The sequence below is a fragment of the Apodemus sylvaticus genome, chromosome 5 (assembly GCF_947179515.1).
Source record: "Apodemus sylvaticus chromosome 5, mApoSyl1.1, whole genome shotgun sequence".
Classification (NCBI taxonomy): domain Eukaryota; kingdom Metazoa; phylum Chordata; class Mammalia; order Rodentia; family Muridae; genus Apodemus; species Apodemus sylvaticus.
The window spans coordinates 72,363,936-72,385,938 of record NC_067476.1 but is presented as its reverse complement, the minus strand read 5'-3'; the positions used below and the strand labels follow the sequence as shown (position 1 = coordinate 72,385,938).

The 22,003-nt window shown below is 41.6% G+C and overlaps 1 protein-coding gene across 1 annotated transcript; it reads right to left on the bottom strand.

The window, feature by feature from the left end:
• Positions 1–32: 32 nt before the first annotated feature.
• On the bottom strand, positions 33–18,489 carry Mtch2 (mitochondrial carrier 2). The gene is made up of 13 exons (XM_052182900.1): positions 18,323–18,489; positions 16,226–16,310; positions 15,977–16,083; positions 12,754–12,780; positions 12,507–12,569; positions 10,481–10,538; positions 9,986–10,037; positions 8,290–8,349; positions 5,805–5,898; positions 4,869–4,916; positions 3,965–4,032; positions 1,748–1,823; positions 33–241 (listed from the first exon to the last, which is right to left on the bottom strand). Exons 1-13 carry the CDS (start codon positions 18,407–18,409, stop codon positions 155–157), a joined length of 912 nt encoding a protein of 303 aa, XP_052038860.1. The 5' UTR covers positions 18,410–18,489; the 3' UTR covers positions 33–154.
• Between the last annotated feature and the right edge of the window lie 3,514 nt (positions 18,490–22,003).

The window sequence follows — 22,003 nt, the reverse complement described above, 5'->3', positions numbered from 1 at the left end:
ATAAAGAACAAAAAAGGCAGACACCAATCACCTCCATTTTCCCAAGATTAAATGATTATTAAAAAAGCGTGCCACACTGTATAGAAATCAACATTCTCTCCCATAATTCTGTGCATTGGGACTATAGAAATGTCACTGTCCCTGCCCCACATCTTCAAATTAACATTCTCAGGTCACAACAGTAAGTCTTTCCACAAGGAACCTTCCGGAAAAACAAGCTGTTTCCTCGGCTCATATTTCCCTGGAAAAGAAAAGAAACAGAAATGAACTCTAGCATGAAGATGAACGCGGCCAGTCTGAACTGGCACATAGAACTGGACACATTTCTAGGAGATGTGACTAAAATGAGACTGGACAGATCAGTAAGGCCGTGTCATAGAATTTTCATTAAGTACCTCTTACACCAGCTTCTTAATATATGAAACACTGTTGTTTGAATAACATATGAATAACACAGATCTTTTCAGGCTAGTCTGAGAATGTGGTAGAAAATGCTTAGCATTTTATCTGCTATATCACAGATTTTCTAAGGATGTACAAAATGAATGGTTTCACAGATAAGGTTTGTCTGGCACCTTAATCTATTTTCTATGTTCTTTCCTCCTACAATGGGGCATTACTTAGAAATGGGAACTGCAGTAGAAGACTGTCCTAAAAAAGTTAAAATCTGGTCTGAAGAAGAGCTGGGGGTATAGCTCAGTGGTGAAGTTATGTCCCATACATGTGCAAAATCCTGGGCTCAATGACCAACACCAAAAAAAGAAGCTGAGAAACAGTTATGGAAAGGCAGCATTGTGGCAGATCTCTTGCCTTTTATTTGGAAGGCTCTGGGTTTGATCACTAGCACTCCAGGAAACAAAAACAAAATAATAAAAACACCAAACCAAATTAAACCAGATTAAAATAAAAAAGGGGTGTAAAACTCAGAAGGGAACCCACAACATCAATGGCACTGAATTCAAAGATTCTAGCTTGGATTCAGCTAGCATGAGCAGTGAGCAAAAGTAACCATAGTAACAACTGGACCTTTTCATTCAGAGTCTAGTCTGGGAGAGCCTGAGCTCTGTGAACAAAGCCTTTCTCATCTGTGTCCTGGGCTCTATGAAGTAATGAAACAAAGAGCTTCTTTACATCCTTTCTCTGCAATCCTTTAGAAAGTGCTCGCCATTCAAACCCATCTGTAAACTGTTGGCCCTTTTACGTGATGTCATACTAGAGTTAGTGGACAGCCTATCGATTATCACAGTGCCCACTAAAACTTTGTCAAGATTGATTAAAAATATTTGGTCAATGATATAACTCCCAGCAGTAACCATAAACTGAGTTTTTATAAACTCATCCACTAACAAAACAGGAAGCAAGTAGCTAGTTCTGTAGGTATCACTTCGACAAACTTTTGTCAAGTAAATAATGTCTTATTTTCAGTCTTCACATCTGTGGGGAAAGAAGTACATGAGAGGTTCTCAGGAATTATAGAGAGACAAGCCTGCTGAACTGAGTGCAGTGCAGAGCATGAGCTCCGCTGTGTGAGGTCCTGGGGTCAATCCCAGCACCAAAATAAGGGTGAGTTTGGAAAAGGTTTTGAAATCAGGCTACTACTTAGATTACTAGGAAAATTATCTTTCTGGATTCTATTTGTAACTTTCATCCATCATTCAAATGGCTTGTGGTTAACAAGTAGGGATTTGTACTTCTTTACTCCAGGTGGTAATTTAAGAGAACAAAAACAAAAAAAAGATAAAAATACCGCTTTTTGTAGCATGCACCAGCAATCTATCCAAGAAGTGTATATTGGGGAGTAAGGAGGAGATCCACCTGCAAGCCTGAAATTGAAAATATTATTTACATCATTAACAGATTTTTGGCAAAATTCTAGCATAGGGTCCCTGATAGGTTTTGTTTTGTTTGGATTTGGTTTTTTCAAGACAGGGTTTCTCTGTATACCCCTGGCTGTCCTGGAACTTACTCTGTAGACCAGGCTAGCCTCAAACTCAGAAATCCGCCTGCCTCTGCCTCCCAGAGTGCTGGGATTATAGGTGTGCACCACCTCCGCCCGGCTCCCTGATAGTTTTAATGAGACAAATTACACCAGAAGAAAGATCAATCATCCTATAGTTAGGTTTCAATTCAACATACAGAAATTCATTAATTTTGCTCTTGACGATTTCAAACATGTGTAGTGTATATTCTATTACTCTCTCCCTCACACCTCTTCTTCTCTTCCCATCTCTATCAACAACCCCTCATCCCTTTTCTTTGCCAGAATTATGACTTGGTTTTGTTTTTTTTATTTTATTTTTTTAAAGATTTATTTATTTATTCTATGTAAGTACACTGAGCTATCTTCACACACTCCAGAAGAGGGCGTCAGATCTTGTTATGGATGGTTGTGAGCCACCATGTGGTTGCTGGGATTTGAACTAAGGACCTTCGGAGAGCAGTTGGTGTTCTTAACAGCTGAGCCATCTCTCCAGCCCTTGGTTTTATTTTTTTTATACATTTAGATTTTCATTAGTAGATAAATGAACAACTACATGACTGTATCATCTGAAAAAAGGAATTTATAAATGAATTTTCTTTATAAAGAAATCTAGATATGCCGGGCTGTAATCCCAGCACTCTGGGAGGCAGAGGCAGGCGGATTTTCTGAGTTCGAGACCAGCCTGGTCTACAGAGTGAGTTCCAGGACAGCCAGGGCTATACAGAGAAATGCTGTCTCAAAAAAAAAAAAAAAAAAAAAAAAAAAAAAAAATCCAAAAAAACCAAAAAAATAAAAATAAAAATATCTAGATATGAAAACAATGATAACAGATATAACCGCTGTTGACTACACTCTACCTGAATACAATCCATAACCAATTCAAGTCATTTTTTTAAAAAAATCATGTGTATGGTTGTTTTGCCTGTATGAATGTCTACACCCATGTCTTCCTGGAGGCCAAGGTTTTTGAATTACAGGGTCTGACTGACCTTAGTTGGCCTCAAACTCAGATCCACTTGACGTTGCTTCCTGAGTATTAGGATTGAAGGTGATCATGACCAGGTCCAGCTATTTAACTTATTTTAAACTATGTGTGAGGCTAAAACATGGAAACTGTTCTAAAAATTAGAAAACAACATTAGCTAAACTTGACTAAAAATTCCACATAGCTATTTATTGTAAGTTTCTAGTAAAAAAAGGAACATGTCTAAAAGACATATTAAGTCAACTGTTAGAACAGTTTTAAAGGCTTTCTTTTTTAAGATTTCATTTTTATTTAAGTATATGTGAGTATGTTTGTGCATATTTGTATGGGGGTGCCCATAGAAACCAGGACAGGGAGTTGGATCCCTTCGAGGTGGAGTTCCAGGCAGTTGTGAGCCACATGACATGGGTGTTGAGAACTGAACTCAGGTCCTCTGGAAAAGCAGTGTGTGCTCTTCTCCACTGAGCCATCTCTCTAGCCCCATTTTTGTTTTTTTTCTGACACAGGATCTCATGTAGCACATTCTGGCTGTAAATGGTCTTCCTGCCTCTACCTCCCAAGTACTAGCATTAAGGCACATGGATGAAGGGGAACTGGGGCTGCAAATAACTGGTGGAGTCTATACGTCTATCACACATGGAGTCTTGGTTTCAGTTCTCCAAGAGCGCAAAACAAACAAACAAACAAACAAACAAACAAACAAACAAACAAACGGCTCAGTGGGTAAAGCACTTGCCGTGAGAGCTCTAGGATCAGAATTTGGATTCCCCTGCACCTGCCCAACAGTTAAGATTGAATACTGCAGCCCTGTCCCCATAGTCTACACTTAGTAGGCAGAAGGCTCCCCATGGCAAGCTGTGTAACTAAACCAGCTGACTTGGTGACACACTGCCTTTGTAAATAAGGGACAACTACTGTGGAAGACATCCAATATATTAACTTTCTAGCTTCCATGTACAAGCACCAGCCAAAACCCCCACAAAAAACAAAGTACTTACCCACAGTTGTTGACAGCCATAAGATTAGATACAAGCACAAAGGGATATGTCAACATACTGGCAAAGAACTGCAAAACAGCAAGACAACCAAGTTACCGAATCCTTCTCAGTCACCTGCATCACTCTCCTTTGCTCAGAGGCCTAGTGCTAGAATGCTGCAATATTCTGACAACAGTCTTGCCGCCTCAGCAACCTCGGAATGCCTTTACATAGTTTCAGCTAGAGGTGCCTCTTTTGCCCCAATATACTTTTATATCTAACATTTATCAAAATGCCAGAAGATTCTTCTTATCCTAGAATTGGGGTCTCATTCAAATAAAAGTGAACTACCTATTAAAGAGAAAAAGTCTTAAACTAATACAAATAAAGTGCTTCAAGTAGCCGAAGAAGATACGAGCATCCTCTCAAAGTCAACAGTAGCCGGCGTGATGATACATGCTGGCCGTCCCACTACATGGGAGGCTGACATGGTTTTCCAAGGCAGATGGGATGGCTCAGAGTTACAAGTACTTGTGACCATGCTGATGACCTGAGGTCAATCCTCAGAAGCACACAGTAGACAGAGAGCTGACTCCACAGTTCTCCTACATCCACATGCATGCCTTGGCCCCCACAACACAAAATAAATGTGTGAATACAGAGGGTACAGTTCTCTACATGTGATGTGAAAGATACAATGTGACGTTGTTCCTACACCTCATGAAAGCTGAGTAACACAGAAACCATGTGGCTAAGTGCTGCTGTGAGGTAGCAACTGTCTTGTTACCTTGGACAAAGAGTAATGCATTTGATGGACCTTTCAAGGGAGACATCTAGCAGCTTTAAAACAGTGATCAAACAGGTCAGATTTATAAGAAAAGTAAAAAACAAAAAAGCAACTGTTCTTAGAAAATTAGAAACTCACTCCTGTGACAGCTTGGGAATAACTTTTCATTTCATTCATGGTAGAAACCTAAAACAAGAAAAGAGTCTCTATCAGAATGAATCATGTACAAATCATATAGTAAGTTAAAACTCATAAGCATACCAATAGATTGTATTTCTAAATTATCAGCCCGATAGCATGAAAATTAAGTTTAAGAATAAAAACAAAATACCTATGATGAATATAAAAAAGTGAGCATCAAGGCCAGGTGGGGTAGCGCATGCCTTATACCCAGCGCTTGAGAGACAGAAGCAAGTTCAGGTCAGCCGGGCTGCATAGTTCAGACCCTACCTCAACAAAAGACTTCCAATCTAGATGACTGACATACTGAAATCCTATCAAAAGATTTCCAAATGGACTGTCCTCATCAATCAATACTGACAAATTCTTATCACACTATCATGGACTAGGAAAAATATACTTGTATCAATATTTGAAAAACAAAAAATTGTGTTGGGTAACAGGTTCCACACCATAGAAAAAATCCTGTGGGAAGTCTTGCCTATACTATACACTAGAGTTAACTCAGACCCTCAAAACCTCTCAGGCTGAGATTTCTAGGAGCTCCATCAATAACCCAGAATATGTGGAAAACCTCCAAATATACCAAACAGCTATTCTCTGTCTTGTGTGCTCTAAACTTAGGCATCCAAGAAAAAAAAATTGTGAAGCCCTGCCAATACCAGGGCTAGATCCATGAGCACACTCAGGTGGACTTAAGGGAATTTCTAGGTCTATCCCTCTATAGGAAATAGCATGGCCATGCCATCAGCCTTTGAAAAATCAAATAATAGTTTTTACTGTATATGTTCTGTCTGGCATATAACAAACTACCATCTTTCCTACATCTAAAATGGCTACCAATGAATACAAAGAAAACCCTCACCAGCATATCTTACCAAAGTCACAACCTACCCCACTGTCCAGTGCATAGGTATTGATGAGATAAGCCAGTGAGTTACACAGCCACAAAGAAATGATGTCACCTAGGAGGCGAGGAATGAGACCCCTACATGAAGACATAGTAAGCAAAAAATTATGATCAACGAAACAGTCTACTCAGTATAAACACTTTTCATAATCTAAACGCTAACCCATAATGACTTTTAAAAATACAGGTCAGCTATAACTCTCTGACCTACAGCCAATGACTCACTTTACTATTAATAACCATAATAGGGAAGGTTAAAGATTTGCAAGGTGCTTTGAAGAACAGATCTAACATGGTTTTACGAAACTATTTGATACTCAAATTTGGCAGGGCAAAAGAGGAGGGAAAAACGTCAAGTGAGAATGATCCAAACACAGAGATGCAAAGGGTGTTTTCAGAGGTTAGGGATGGAGCTCAGTAGGTAAGAGTGCTTGAAGCACGAGGCCCCAAGCTCGACTCCCCAGCACTATACACACTGGGTGTAGTGGCACACACCTGTAACTCCAGCACTCAGTAGGTAGAGGCAGGAGGAGAAGGAGGGAGTTCAAGGGAATCTTTTGCTATGCAGCCAGTTCAAGGCTGAAACACACAAGACTATGGCTTAAAAAACAAAAACAAACAAACAAAACCATTGGCATTCCCTTGCTACATGTCAATGCTTGTAAATGATAGAGCTGGTATTTAAACTCCCGCACTTTAGTCTGCTAGGTAATGTTCCCACTGTTCCATATTGTCCAATGAAGTCACCCAGACCCAGAAACATAAATCTGTCTCATGTAGCCAAGGCTGGCCTCAAACTTGCTATGTAGCCAAGGATAACCTTGAACTCCTTATCCTCTCTTTTCCCTCTAGAGTGCCAGGATCATAGGCATTGTCCAGACTGCTTAGTTTTCTATTCGACAGGGACTGAACCCCAAGCTGCTTGTAGGCTAACAGTACAAACTCAACTATATTACAGGCACATCAATATTTTCCTTAAAATGAGACTAGGAGCTGGAGAGATGGCTCAGCGGTTCAGAGCACTTACTGTTCTTGCTAAAGATCCTAGTTTAGTTACCAGCACCTACAGAGTTATTTACAACTGCCTGGAACTGTAGTTCCAAAAGATCTGATTCTCTCTTCTGACCTCTACTGACACGGCACACATACATAAACTTAGAAACACACACACACACACACACACAAATAAATAAATAAATAAATAAATAAATAAATAATAAATTTGCTGGGAAGTGATGGCACATGCCTTTAATCCCAGCACTTGGGATGCAGAGGCAAGTGGATTTCTGAGTTGAGGCCAGCCTGGTCTACAGAGTGAGTTCCAGGACAGCCAGGGCTACACAGAGAAACCCTGTCTTGAAAAAAACCAAACCAAACCAAACAAACAAACAAACAAACAAACAAACAAACAAAAAAAAAGACTAATGATAAGCTATCCTTTCTATTTGTCAGATGTTTATGATACTCATAAAAATAAATAGGAGCTGGAGAGATGGCGCATCCAGAGGACCCAGGTTTGACCCTAGCCAAATAGTGGCTCACAACCATGTGTGACTCAAGTTACAGGGGATCTGACACCATGCTCTGGCCTCCACACATGCTGGCCTCTGCACATACATGCAACCAAAACACCCATACACATAAAATAACAATAAAAAAAGAAAGAAAAAGAAATATGGAGCTAGTAGTACAGCTCACTGGTGGAGCATGTGCAAAGACCCGTGTTTGAGTTCTAGTATCAATCAATCAATCAATCAATCAAAAAAGGACCATTTTATTGACCATAGTAAATTTATGTTAGTCAAATACAGCAGTTTAAGCTCTTCCAAAATCAAGTCTTACAAATACTTAACTCTTTTCTATTTTTTAAAAATTAGTTTTCTCATTTTTCTAACTTTATTGTAAAAGAACTTATTATAAAGGTAAGAAATTAGACATGGTGTTGAATAACTTTAATATCAGCACTTGAGAGGCAGAGACAGGTAGATCTCTGTGAGTTTGAGGTACTATCTCAAAAACAAACTAAAACAAACAATAAAAGCAAGGCCTGCTCCAATGGCTCAGCAGGTTAAGGCTCTTGTCACCATGCCTGTCACCCAAATTCAATTTCTGGAACCCACAGATGGAAAGAGAAAACTGATTCTCCCAAGTTGTCTCACACATGCACACAGAGGTAGAGGTGCAGAAGGAACAGGAGTTCAAAGTCATTCTCATCCAGTTTTAGGTCAGTCAAATTGTGAGCTATGAGAGACATTGCTTAAAAAAAATCATTTCAAATATATAAAACAGCTAGAAAAAAAATTACAATGAGAAATTTAAGCCAGTAGATGTCTGTAAACAGCTTAGCATAAAGTAAACCCTGGGAGAACATTTTCCCCACAAATTAAATAAAGACCCAATTCCTTAATTTTAAGAAAGCTTTTCTACTAACATAAAAATCATTTACAGGCAAACCCAACATTTACTCACGCAAAGAATCCTACGATGCCTTCTTCCCGGTAGATGGTTACTATAGAGTCATACAGTCCGCTAGGCAGTGATAAAAGGTAAAGGACAGTAAGATCACTTGAGCTATGAGAAGGGAGTTTCAATAACTACCTCCCCACCCACCGAAAACAGGATTTCATATAGTCCAAGCTGGCCTAAATTCATTTAAATTCATGAAGTAGAAGCTGACACTGAACTCCTGCCTGCAGTTTCCAAAGTGGCCAGAGACCGACCATAGGTATATCTCACAATTTTCTAGCACTGGTTAATCTTGTAAAGTAGTTAAATTCCATTAGAAAAACAAAGCTATCAGGGCTGGAGTGATGGCTCAGTGGTTAAGAGTACTGGGTTCAGTTCCCAGGATCCACATGGCAGCTCACAACCCTCTGTAACTTAAGTCTCAGGGATCTGATGTTCTCTTCTGACCTCTATGTGCATCAGACATGCATGAGGTGCAGACATACAAGGAAGCAAAACATCCATACATGTTTAAAAAAAAAAGTGAGCTGGGCGGTGGTGGCGTACGCCTGTAATCCCAACACTTTGGGAGGCAGAGACAGGCGGATTTCTGAGTTCGAGGCCAGCCTGGTCTACAGAGTGAGTTCCAGGACAGCCAGGGCTATACAGAGAATCCCTGTCTCGAAAAAAACCAATCTAAAAAACCAAAAGTGAAAAAAAAGTGAAACAATTAACTGCAAAGGGGTAGCCAGAAGATGGTGGTGCATATCTTGAATCTCAGCACTTGGGAAGCAAAGACAGTTAGATCTCTGTAAATTTGAGGCTAGCCTGGTCTACCAAGTGAATTTTAGAATAGCCAGGGCTACACAGAGAAACCCTGTCTTGCAGAACCAATGAATAAATAAGAATTGGGGGGGGGGGGGGAGGGAGGGAAACAGAGAGACTGAGAGAGACAGAGACAGAGAGACACTGACTGACTATGCAGGGTGTATAGAGAGAGGGGGGAGAGAGAGACACTGACTGACTATGCAGGGTGTATAGAGAGAGAGGAGAGAGGAGAGAGGGGGAGAGAGAGAGAGAGAGAGAGAGAGAGAGAGAGAGAGAGAGAGAGAGAGAGAGAGAGAGAGAGAGAGACACTGACTGACTATGCAGGGTGTGTAGAGAGGGACAGAAGAGAGACAGAGACAGACAGACAGAGGGGGGGAGAGAGGGAGGAAGAGGGAGGAGGAGAGGGAGAGAGACTATGAAGGCTATGGTATGTATATACAGCTCAGAGGACACTTGGCTTCAATGCTCTACCTTGTAGTCTATGGTCCTTGGGTAGGTTCCTAACTTAGCCTAAGCCTATTTTCTCATATTTTAGTGCTTTTGGTACATGTCAAATGACACAACAGTATAAATTTGTTCTGTAAATGCTGAAGAACCTTAAAAATATAAAGTAGTAATGCTTCCTTTTTGCTTTAGCAAATTTTCGTGAACAGTTAAAAACAGAAGAGGCTGGAAAGATGTTTGGTGCTTAAAAGCACTTGCTGGTCTTAAAGGACCCTGGGTCAGTTTGAATCTAAATGGTGATTCACAATTTTTTCTAACTCCAGTTCCAGGGTATCTGACACTCTTCTGGCCTTCACTGATACTGACTACATGGTGCACATACAGACAAGCGGGTGCACACATAGTAAATTAAGAAATAATTTAAGAAAAACAAACCCCAAACACTTACCAGTACTTAGACTCTCTGCCAATAAACTGTACCATGGACCTCAGAGTGATCACTGCAGAACAGAGATGAGACTATTTAGAGTCAGTAAGGCAGCATAGCTGGTAAAGATGCTTGCTGACAAGTGCTACAACCTGAGCTTGATCCTCAGAACCTATGTACCAGAAAAAGAAAACAGATTCCCAATTGTCCTCTGACATCCACACATATGCTGTGGAAGGCCTGTCCCTCCCCTGCCAAAATAAATGCCAAACCAATTCTTTTTTAACTAAAATAAAATTACACCAACTATGTTGAGATTTATTTTGATAATTCTACAAGTTTTGTTTTGTTTTAATCTAAAGACACTATCTGGAAAAAGACAGCGATGCAGGTGAATGAAGAACATGGAGGCAGAGCCCTCCAGTCAATGCCCACACTAAGCTATATAAATGCCAATAAAGATCACACTATAGAATAAAGAGGTGAGATATTTTATACTATCAACTGCAAACATACCGTGGAAGGGATGTGTAATGAGGGTAGCAGCAGAACGAGCAATCATCTCTCGAGTTGTCTAGAAACAATCAAAGCACATTCTGAAATCTAAGTAAATGCCACTCCTTTTTTTTTTTAATTTTTTTCCTTTTTTAAAAAAGATTACTATACGTACACTGTAGCTGTCTTCAGACACACCAGAAGAGGGCGTCAGATCTCATTACAGATGGCTGTGAGCCACCATGTGGTTGCTGGGATTTAAACTGAGGACCTTTGGAAGAGCAGTCAGTGCTCTTACCTTCTGAGCCATCTCACCAGCCGGTAAATGCCATTCCTATTCCTATCAACATAGTACAGGGCAAAGGACTAGGCACTGAACCTTTCCTGTTTTGGAGTCAGGAAGCTAGCTCCAATGGAATTAATGTCATATTTTGCTATTTAATAACACCTCTCATGAATTTCAACCCCAACGGTTTTCCCCAATTCTATACACAAATCAAAAACATCAGAAAACAAATACATGCACATGCACACGCACGCACACACACACACACCACCACCCCTCCCCCAAAGAAAGAGAAGGTTATCAGTATGAATAAACTTACCAGAGCTGGAATCATTCATTCATTCATTCACTCATTCAGCAGTTGCAGGAATTGAACCCAGGGCCTCACCCTTGCTAGATAAGTGCTCTACTAACAAGCTATATTTCTGGCCCCCTTTCTACTTTCTTCATGCAGTCTGTATCATTGTTTAGGCTGGCCTTGAGCTTATTCTATTGCCCAAGCAGGACTTAAAGTTCTGCTCCTTCCACTTCAAGCTCCCCAAATAAGTGGGATTACAGGCTTGAGGCATCAGTCTAGATGAGACATGAATTTGGATTTTACTTTCTCTCACAATGACAGGTTTCAAAGAAGCTGGTAACTACACTAGACAGATGTCAGGCTTTAGATATATGCCTACATCTTCAGAATACCAACTCTGCAAGTGTGGTTTTTAGTCTAGGAATCTGAATTTTATTAAGTCTGGGAAATGCTTTAAGCTAAGCTACATCTCCAGCCTTAGAGCAGTTCTAAAGCTAAGCATGGGGAAAACAAATAAGTGACAGGTCCATTTCAGCTGTAGAGTAATACCACAAAAGCATCTCTGGACAGGTGAGAGCCAACATGCAAAATTTCTGTGTGCTGGGTATGGTGCATACTTTAATTCTAGCACTTGGGAAAACAGAGGCAGGTGGATCTCTGAGACTGAAGCCAACCTTATCTATATAGAGTTCCAGGCCAGTCAGGGCTACATGAGACCCTGTCTCAATAAAATAACAAAAAGATAAAAATAAAGTTAACTTGCTACACATTTTTGCCATTCTAGAAGACTTTCAAAGCTGGGCATGATATTCCTGCAATTCCATACCAGGGAGAGGAAAGGAAACTGAGGAGAGAGGACTGCTGAGGCCAGGGCCAGCTTGGACTACAAGACTGTGTTAAAATAAGTAATAAATTCCAGGTGGTGGTAGCAGCGCACGCCTTTAATCCCAGTGCTCAGGAGGCAGAGGCAGGCAGATTTCTGAGTTCGAGGTCAGCCTGGTCTACAGAGTGAGTTCCAGGACAGCCAAGACTATATAGAGAAACTGTCTTGAAAAAAACAAAAACAACAACAAAAAAGTAGTAATGACAAAAAGGAATAAAATTAGGGGTTGGAGAGATAGATGCCTGAGTGCTTTTCTAGAGGACCTAGGTTTGGCTCCTAGCACCTACACAGCATTTTCCAACTCTCTGTAACTCCAGTTCAAGAAATATTCTGGCCTCTGCAGGTACCAGGCAGGCATACAAACAGGCAAAACACTCAGACATATAAAAAAGAATAAATGCAAAAATTGCCTCAGTCTTAACAACAGAGTGAGTAGTACCTATTCCAACAGCAGGCTGTGCCTTTCTTTTGGGTTAGCAGACAGGAAACCCAATTTAAACTGAAGTTTTTTCTTTTCCCTTGGGAATAGCACAGGATGCATGGTCTGGGTTCAATTTCATGGGGCAAACTCATCTCTTACCTCTTTGATAACTCGGTCAAAGGAGGATGAACCTTCTTTTTGTACAGTTACAGATCCTAACTCCTGGAAATGAAAAGCGAAGACAGAAATGTTGATGGTTTAAATAGAAGTCTTCAAACTCATGGCCACCCCATAAGATCCCACATCACTGAGATGAAAAGGAAAAGCCTTGGCTTTTCTCCTAGGGAGGGGTCAAACAGCAGGAATTTGCCAGAGACAGGGATTCATATAGAAAGCTTCAACATACCTCGGGTTTCTCAGACTCCTGGTAATACTAAAGAAGACACAGAAATGAAGGATAATTAGAGCTATTAAAGCGTTCTGTTACAGAAGGTATTGACAGAAAATGACAAACACTGATTTTCTAAAAACTCCGAGTTTTTACTCCACATTTATCAACTGGACAGAAGTATCTTTAAGTTGGTATTATTGCAAAGTTGAAGATCTAGTTACTTAGCCCAAGCCTGGCTTGTTTTTTTGAGACAGGGCTTCATGTAACCCATGCTAACTTTAACCTCTTAAGAAGCCAAGAATGGCCTTGAACTTCTGATGCTTCTGTTTCTACTTCCCAAGTGCTGGGATGGAACCAACTCTATCAACTGAGTCGCCCTCTACCTCCACCTATCCCCTACCCCGCTTTAAGTTTTTAGTTCGATCCCCAGTAGTGCAAAGAAAAACAAGGTGGCAGGGTATTAACAATCACAACTAAACCCTCCCAGGATATTATTTACTAAATATATCTAAGTATCTAATAGCACTGTTAAAACAACTGTGCTATTCTTCTCATGGAAAAAGCAGAAATACAAAATTAAGGCAAGATTCTATTTTTTATAGGATGAAGCACACAGAATTGGTACTCAGTTTGAGTATCACCCTACTTTCCTCGTTATGTGACTACTTCTAAAATAAGCAAAATGGTTTTCTCTTCTAGAGACGAGAATGTGACTTATAAAAACCCCAGATTATATTGCAAGAGGAAATATGGCTTCTGGTATATTTTAGAAATAGAAAATATGCTCAGGAGGCAGAGGCAGGCAGGTCTCTGAGAGTTTGAGGTCAATTTGGTCTACATAGTGAATTCTAGGCCAGCTAGGGCTGCATAGTGAGTTCCTGTTGGGAGGGGGGGTTGGATAATAAGAAAATAGAAAATTGGCTAGAACATAAAAGGGCCCAACAACTTCAAGCTTAGTAGATGACAAATAGTTTGTTTTTGTTCTTTTTGGTTTTTTGGATTTGGTTTTTTTGAGACAGGGTTTCTCTGTGTAGCCCTGGCTGTCCTGGAACTCACTCTGTAGACCAAGCTGGCCTTGAACTCAGAAATCCCCCTGCCTCTGCCTCCCAAAGTGCTGGGATTATAGGCATGGGCCACCACCTCCCGGTGACAATTAGTTTTATTATTTTGTCTTTTTCTCTTTTGCTTTTTTTGAGACAGGTCAATATGCCAATATGACCTTGAACTTTTACCCCTGCCTCTACCTGCTTATAGGCTTGCTAGACCATGCCTGTGTTTCATTTTCTAGTCTTACCTATAAAAAACAGGCAACATTTTTTTTTTTTTTGTAAAAAGAATTACAGCTGGATGCAGTGGCATACACCTTTAATTCTAGCATTCTGGGGGCAAAAGAGGGTCTGTGAATCAGAGTCTAGCCACATCTACATAGGGAGCTCCAGAACAGCGAAGACCACAGAGAAAGACTCTATCTTAACCCCACCTCCCAAGAAGTCTCCTCAGCCTCTAGGCTTGTACAACACAGATACCTGACAGTCAATGATGCTGACCATCCTAGGGCCTCCCAGCTGACTGTGGCTTAGGGATTGCAGTAAGCAACAATGCTTCATGTGTTGTTAGGCAGGATATGAGAATACATAAAACTCATGGGACATGCCTGTAACATGGGCAGAAGGCTCAAGAAGCCAGGGTTTTTTTTTCCATCAGACTGGGAATATGTCCCTTTGAAGAGACCCTACAGCCTACTGCCTCCCTTCTGTCCATAGCTGTGCAGGCTTCTTTGCACAAGGGTCCACAGATGTCTCCCAGGCCAACTGCTACCTACATCTGTGTGTCCAGGGGACCTCAGACAGCTCAGCACCTTCAAGCTAGGCTCTTGTCATGAGGACCTGGAATGTCACATCAGTAGCTGCCTTCTGTATACAATATAACACTCAGCCCTTGAAAGGTTGCAGGGCACAAAGTAATGAAATGCTAACCACAGTTTTGGTGAAGCCAGGTCTATCCAGGAAGGTCTTTAGGATGCTAAAGTCTGGTAAAAATTACAACAGTAGTCAAAAAGAACTCAGGAATTGCATTGCTCGCTTTAGCTGGGTCATTAAAGTTTATAAAATCTCTAGAAGTGTTCCTAACCTATAAAATACCTTTCATAATGTGGACAAGCAACAGCTTCTACAACTCTTTAGCTTCAGGTACTCTAAGAAGGGTGCCCAACACCCTTCTGCAAACCAGTATCAGAGCCCAGGTGGGTAGATGCATACATCCTGCACAGGCCAAGCTGCCCAGGTACTGCAGCACTTCGCCACCTTGAGTGCTTGGAAGCAAACCTAAGTCAAATGGGACCGTCACCTGGCAGAAGCTATAGGCAGCCCTGGCCAGCCTGCACAATATGCCTGAGACCACTTTTCTTGCCATGACTACTCTCCATGCCACCAACCTCACCAGCTGGCACCAGGAACAGAGATCCAGCATACAGTAAAGTGTGCATAATCGGAGGAACCCTGAGGGATTTGAGCTCAGACAATACTCCACTGTAGCATGGAGCCCCAGGACTGGTGCTTCCAAAAACATTTTACTAACTGCAGTGATCAGTTTTATTGTTTTAAACTTGAATAAGCCTTGAACTCTCTATCCCTGTTCTCCACCCCTAAATGCTAGGAGTCTAAGCATATACCACTATGCACAACAACAGCTCTTGCTTCTTTTCAATACTTAAGAAAATGTGTCATTAAGCTAATATTAGAAATTTGAAATGTTTTATTCAGCTTTCTTCCTCTGTAATAAATCAATAAACAAAAAATAAACAAGTTTAAAAAGTAAACTATATAGGTGAATGGATCTAATTTCTCAGAATCTGTTTTAAAAGAAGAAGGTTATATATATCAAGGTCAATTACTTTAACCTACATGAATTTCCTGTTTCCACGAGAAAAGTAAGTATTTCACACGAAAAAGTTTTCAAGACAGGTATGTGGATACGCCCTTGTAATTTCTGCACTCAGAAGGTAAATCAAATTCAAGGCCAGCCCAGGCTAGTAAGCTAAACTGAGGTCAGTCTCTGCTTCACAGAGAAATCCTGTCTTCAATTGTTCAGTTAATCAATAAAGAGAAAATGTCTTTCAAGAGAAAGAGATGCCATGCCAGGGTTGTAAGTTCATCTTTGAGATTGCTCTTTATAGTGGAATGAACTCTGCATAAAAGGTAGCCAAAATACATGAGAACATTAATTGATTTCCTCTTACCTGTAAAACTTTACCGTGGACCACAGTTCCAAGGACTCCTGAGCACAGTCTTGGAGTTAAGCCCGTGAACAACCCACGCCTCCCATCGATGCTTGCAATGTGCTGAGCTAAGAACACAAATCAGAGATTTAGGTTCTAGTCCAAAAACAAGGTTACAAAAAATTTCAAGGCAGCATGCCTTCTATGTATTTTCTTTTAGTAACTCCAGCCTTCAATGTCAACCATTCCAGATAAATCAAAGGCACCTACCATAGCAAAAGAGGCCAGGAAGCTGACATACTTGTCGCCCAAAAATATTTCGTCCTACTGTTGGAGGAAGAGGCTCATATCCCACCTTTAAAAACAAAGGAAAGCATCAACACTAAGCAACACCCAGGAATACTTTGGCTACAAGGTCTTAAAAAAAGAAACTCAGGCACAAATTTGTTTATGTTTGATGCTGAAATGAATCAGCATCAAACATATGCTCATGTCCATCCTTATGCTCAATGCCAGCAAGCTACCTCCTTAACCCCAAATTTTTACAAATACAAATGCAGTTTAGTTTTTTTTAAGTCATTGATGAAGTATCATCCTTATCAGTCTTTTGTTCTGTTAGATAGATTAAGACTGGGTTCAATAAACTCCAATTTGCCCTTTGAGTTGGGTCGATAGAGTAAACCATGTAACTAAGATTATTAAACTGAAAATAGAATAAGGAAACCATTGTGACAGGAAAGCCTAGTTTACCAATAAGGTTGACAAATACTTTTTACAACATTTTTCATATTTGAACAAAATAAAATAGTCACTGAGGCAGCATCAAATGCCTACCTATATGGCTAACTAGACAACAAAGACAAATGCATACAACTGGGTAATTCACTTACAAAAATAATTACAAGTTAGGTCCACGTTAAATGTACTGGCTCATTAGCAATATACAAAAAGCCATAAAAATTAATGATTGCCATTTTATTTGTACAATATATTCAGGGATTATAGTGCCAAAGGATACTTGAGATTAAAAAAATACAGGGCAGTTTGGGCTGCTCTATTGTTGCAATTCCTCTATCTGTGCTAAAACTCCCCCTCTGAACTCACTGAAAGTGCTACCACGCAACTTTTAAAGCAGTATTTGGGAATTTCATCAACCTCCTGAGATACTTGGCAACACACAAGATATTGTGAAATCAGAATTTAGGAATATTGAGTTGTTGAGGCAAGAACACTGAATGTCACTAAAAACACTGTCCTTTGAGAACTACTGAGTAGTGGGTTCATATGTGTACTGCAAAATGCTGTCAATTCTGTTTTAGGCAGATTTCACTCTTTGTGCTTCAACATTTACACGAAAAATCCGAACTTATATTAGTCAACTTAGCAACAATTTGTATGAATAACAATTGAAAGATAAAGTCCATTCTAGAGTCTTGCTTTCCCCCCCCCCCCCCCCAGAATGGTAAACATTGAGGACAGGGATTCTAAAGCCTGCTTCCTTCCAGGACACAATGCATGCAGTATGTCAACTCCCAATAAATGCTTTTTAAAAAGGCCTGTTCATCACAGGGAAAGTTAGAAAAGCAACTGAAAATACTATCACCAGCTAAAAGTAGGCCTCCGTACCCATGAATATAAATGACCACTTTAGAAATATTTTATAGCAGATTGGAATGGGAGGCAAGAGAGACATCTGGGGTTTAATGTTACATTTAAATTCGCTAAAGTGTTTAAACAGAACTGACTTCCAGCTCTGACCATCGTGATTTTCATTGTCATGAACCACATGGGCTACTGTGCAAGCGCTCAATGGATCCTTCGGAAATCTGACTTCATTATCACTTCTCAATGCGCTCCTTGTGTATATCCGGGTATCTGGTGTTAAAATCTCTGAACGGGAATAGAAGTAGAAACAGCAAAATAGAAAAACCGAATAAGAACAATAAGATGTTGGCTCTCCTAGAATTTTAAATTTGTCCTTAGATGAGTTATTTCACGTCTCGAGTTTGAGATATTTCGCCGAGGAGGAGTGAACGAAGTGAGGTGAATGCCAACATCAGAGGGGCGACAAGGCAAGGGTCGGGGAGCCCTCGGTGGCAACCGGCCAGAAAAACAAAGTTGAGAAGAGTCACCGGCTAGGGAAGGCCAGGGTGGCAGTTGGCTGCGGAAAGGGAGCGGGTCTGCCCGGGGCGAGCCTCGGGGTGTTTTCGAGAGCGGCCGCGAGGCCGTGGAAGTTGTTCCTGAGGGGAGAGAAGGGCAGCATCTCGAGAGGGTGAAGGCCTGGGACGCAGAGCCAGCCCAGAGGCGCAGAGGGCGGTGGCGACCTGACCGGACGCCGGCGGGGAAGGAAAGGGCGACGACTCATACCTGGATGAGCACTTTCACGTACATGAGCGGCTGGGACAGGATGGTGAGACCGGAGCTCAGGAGCACCTGACTGGCCGCGTCCGCCATGATGGCACCCGCGGACGGACGGACAGACGGAGTCACCAAGCGACACAGCCGGTTCCAGATCACGTGTCGGGGGCGCCGGCTTCACTGGCCCGCCCGCGGCGCGCCGCCCGCTTAGGCCCCGCCCCCTGGCCCGCCCAAAGAAACGGCAGGCGCTCGCGAGGGGGCGCCTGGGGCGGGGCTTATGGGCGGGACGCGCATGCGTCTGGGTGTGAGCTCCTCGCGCCACTAGGACAGGCGATTTCTCTTGCGCCTGCGCAAGCCGGAAGTGTCCGGAAGGAGTAGGGAGGAGGGAATGGTAATGAAGTGGTGGTGGTGGTGGGGTGACCCTGACAGCGAAGGCAAGGTCAGAGAACTAACAACTGGAAGGGCAGAGTTGTACTTCTATCCTCTTATAGACTTTAGCGACGTAAAGTTCAATGTGTTTTCCGTTAGAGTTGTCCTGTCTAACGACAGACAGATCGCGTCTGGCTTAACAACGAATTCTGCAGGTTTCTCCTTTTTCATTTACCACTAGCTCAGTGGTAGAGCACTTCCCATCCTTGGATTCAGTCCCCGGTACTGGAAATAAAAAGCAACAGCAACAAAATGTACCGCCCCCCCGCCCCCCAGGGCCAGATGTGGCGACACAGGCCCTTAATCCAGCATTTGGGAGGCAGAGGCATGTGGATATGTGTGTTCAAGGCTAACCTCGTTTACAAACTGGATGCCGCGTAAGCCAGGTGATACACTGTCAAAACACTTTAAGTCTTCTCTTGACTACTCGAAATTCATTTTAGACGTATTTCCTACCCGTTGCCTTGTGACACCTGTCACTGGGAAATTGTCTTTGCCAGTTGAGAGTGTCAACTCTGGGTTCAGGAACCGAGATGGCCTTTGTACACATTTTTCCCCAGTGCCTGGCTCAAGATTTATTACACAGATGAACACATATCTCGGTGCCAAGCGAGCTGCACAGGCTATCAGAGGCAGAGAGGCACTGCTCCAGCTCTGGTTCCCCTGGTCTGTACCAGACAGCACTTGAGTGCAGGCAGTATGTAATGCAGGAACTGAGGAATGAGGAACTGAGAAAAGAACCGACTTTGGAATCTGGCTTTCCTTTTGCCTCCATGTGTCACGTCCCTTTCTAAAACGTTTAGTGTTTGTATCTAAATATAAGGAAGATACAGCTAACCCTCTCACGGTATTATTATGAACATTAAATAAAAATATATATATGGAGGTTTTGAAAATTTGGTTGAGATACAGAAGTTAGTTTTTATATGGCGTTCTATTCAGCCCAGAACTAGCTGATATTGGGAGGCAGTTTGTAGGTCAGACACATGGGCTTTGAAATCCAATGGACCTGATCCAAAAATCTACCTCTGCCAGTTCCTATGTGACCTTATGCAGGTCATCCCAACTCTTCAAAACTTTTAAGCAAATAAGTATAGCAATATCCACTTCAAAACATTATCTTGAAGTAATATGGACCTAGCCTGGAATAATACATCAAAATGTAATAATAAATGGTAGCTTTTTATTCTAATACATTACACATTGCTCTTAATTAAATACAGCTAGTTCTCAACATGAATTAGAAACAGCAAGGCCATTAGGAAGGGTATTTGTGCATTGGTGGTAAAGGAAAAAAAATTCTGTCCTATTTTCCTGTGAGCAATGAGAGGCCTAGAGTGTCACGGGGCTGAAGGTTTGGGCAACCGAGGATGTTCCTCAACATTCTTAATGGTCCATGGCAAAAGCTACCCATGAAGATTTGGGAAGACTGCAGACAGGGAACTGAAGTCGGAATTGTAAGTAAGGGAAGAGCACAATTCAAATGGGCCATTTATAAAGATATGAATGGCAATCCCTGATAAGAATTCAGTGTGGTGGCCCTAAGATGGGTTACTTAGTAACTTATATTCAGGCTATGAGGAGAATAAAAGTCAAAAGTGCATAGGAAGGGAGAGCGAACCAGAACAGGACACTGGCACAGGCAAGCTTTGGGAAAAGGGGATGGTAGGTAAAGCCAAAACTCCCCAGAGGCAATATACAGAGCCCAAGAAAAGTGAGGGTAAAACACTCACTTTTAGTACCAGCTAAAACACTCCTGGGCTGGGACAGTCTAACTCAAAGTTTCATTTTTCAGTTCTGATGTTACCACTTCCTAGGTGGTCTGGGTTAAGCCATTTAGCTTCTTGGTGCTGGAGCTGTGATAAATAAATCAGTGGTTCACTCTGATAAATTTTAGCAATGGCCCCGAAGTCCCTTTCTTTTTTATACCTCTTTCAATGTGCTGTATTACTTTAAAATTGTTTTTCCTTATCCATAATTACAAGACAACGAGGCACAAGAGCGTAAGGTTTTTCTCGTTTTGTTGTTGACAGTGCCTTGTGTGCTTCTTTCTCTCCCTCTTTTCCTTTATACTCCTCCTCTATACTCTCCTCCCTCCCTCCTTCCCTCCCTCCCTCCCTCCCTCCCTCCCTCCTAAACATGGTCTTTTTAAACATGGTCTCACTCTGTAGCTATGGCTGGTCTAAACTTGCTAGACAGAACAAGCAACCTTGAAGATACAGAAATCCTCCTGGCTCAGCGCCAAATTCGACTGGTGCTGAAACCTTCTGGGGGTTGAAATCATTCTCATTGTCTAACAGTGCCAGGTACTCAGTACATATTTATTGGCATTGAGATTCCATTGGAAGCCCAGAGGATTTACTGAGAAATGAATGAGTATCCACCCCACTTCCACGCTACCAGCACTGCTCGGAGTGCCCCTGTTAACTAGAAAAGGCCAATGTACCTCAGAATGTCTTTGTAATCTTTTTAAACTGCCTTAGTCTCTCTCTCCTAAAACACTCTGTTACACCCCACACACACAAGTCTGTGAATTTTATTATATATTGACTTAATTAAGACTTTATAAGTACAACCATCTAAACTGGTTGGGAGGAAGAAAATATATTGATTTATAGTAGTCTGGCCACAGGCTGCATCCAGGGTCTCAAGTTGAAACCTCGCTGCTTGTACTTGTAGGTTTCATTCTTAGATAGGATGTTGCCTCAAGGAGTTCTGTTTTACTTCCCATGTTACAGGGTCATGTTCTAGGTCTAAAGGAGTTGTTCTCAACCCAGAAGTTGTAACACACTTCTTTGGGGTTTGGAATGAATTGTACACATTGTTCAGAGCCACTGTTTGCGGTTCAGGATGGTCTCTACAAGTCAGTTTGAGCATAGGCTCCATGTTTTCCTTCAAAGCTGGAATTAAATGCACATCTTACTGCAAAGCCTACCCAAACTGTCTGATTCAGAGTAGCACAGTTGCCCCAAAGGAACACTGGAGGGCTAATATAAAAATAAAGGCGTATGGCCCCAGGAGGTGGCACAAGTCTTTAATCCCAGCACTCAGAAGGCAGAGGTAGGTGGATATGTGTGAGTTTGAGGCCAGCCTGTTTGGCAGATTGAGACTAGGAAAGCCAGGGCTATACAGAGAAATCTTGGTTTTTTAAAAAAACTAAAGGCATATGATCATCAGGCAGGAAAAAAAATACTATTTTCTCGGCCAACAATATGAGTCAGCAGGTACAACCATTTGCCATACAAGCCTGGTGACCTGATT

Coding starts and splice junctions, on each gene's coding strand:
- Mtch2 (XM_052182900.1), bottom strand. CDS start 18,409: ATGGCGGACGCGGCCAGTCAGGTGCTCCTGAGCTCCGGTCTCACCATC. Junction 16,311..18,322: donor ACGTGAAAGTGCTCATCCAG/GTATGAGTCGTC, acceptor TTGTTTTTAAAG/GTGGGATATGAGCCTCTTCC. Junction 5,899..8,289: donor GGCATCGTAGGATTCTTTGC/GTGAGTAAATGT, acceptor GTCTTCATGTAG/GGGTCTCATTCCTCGCCTCC.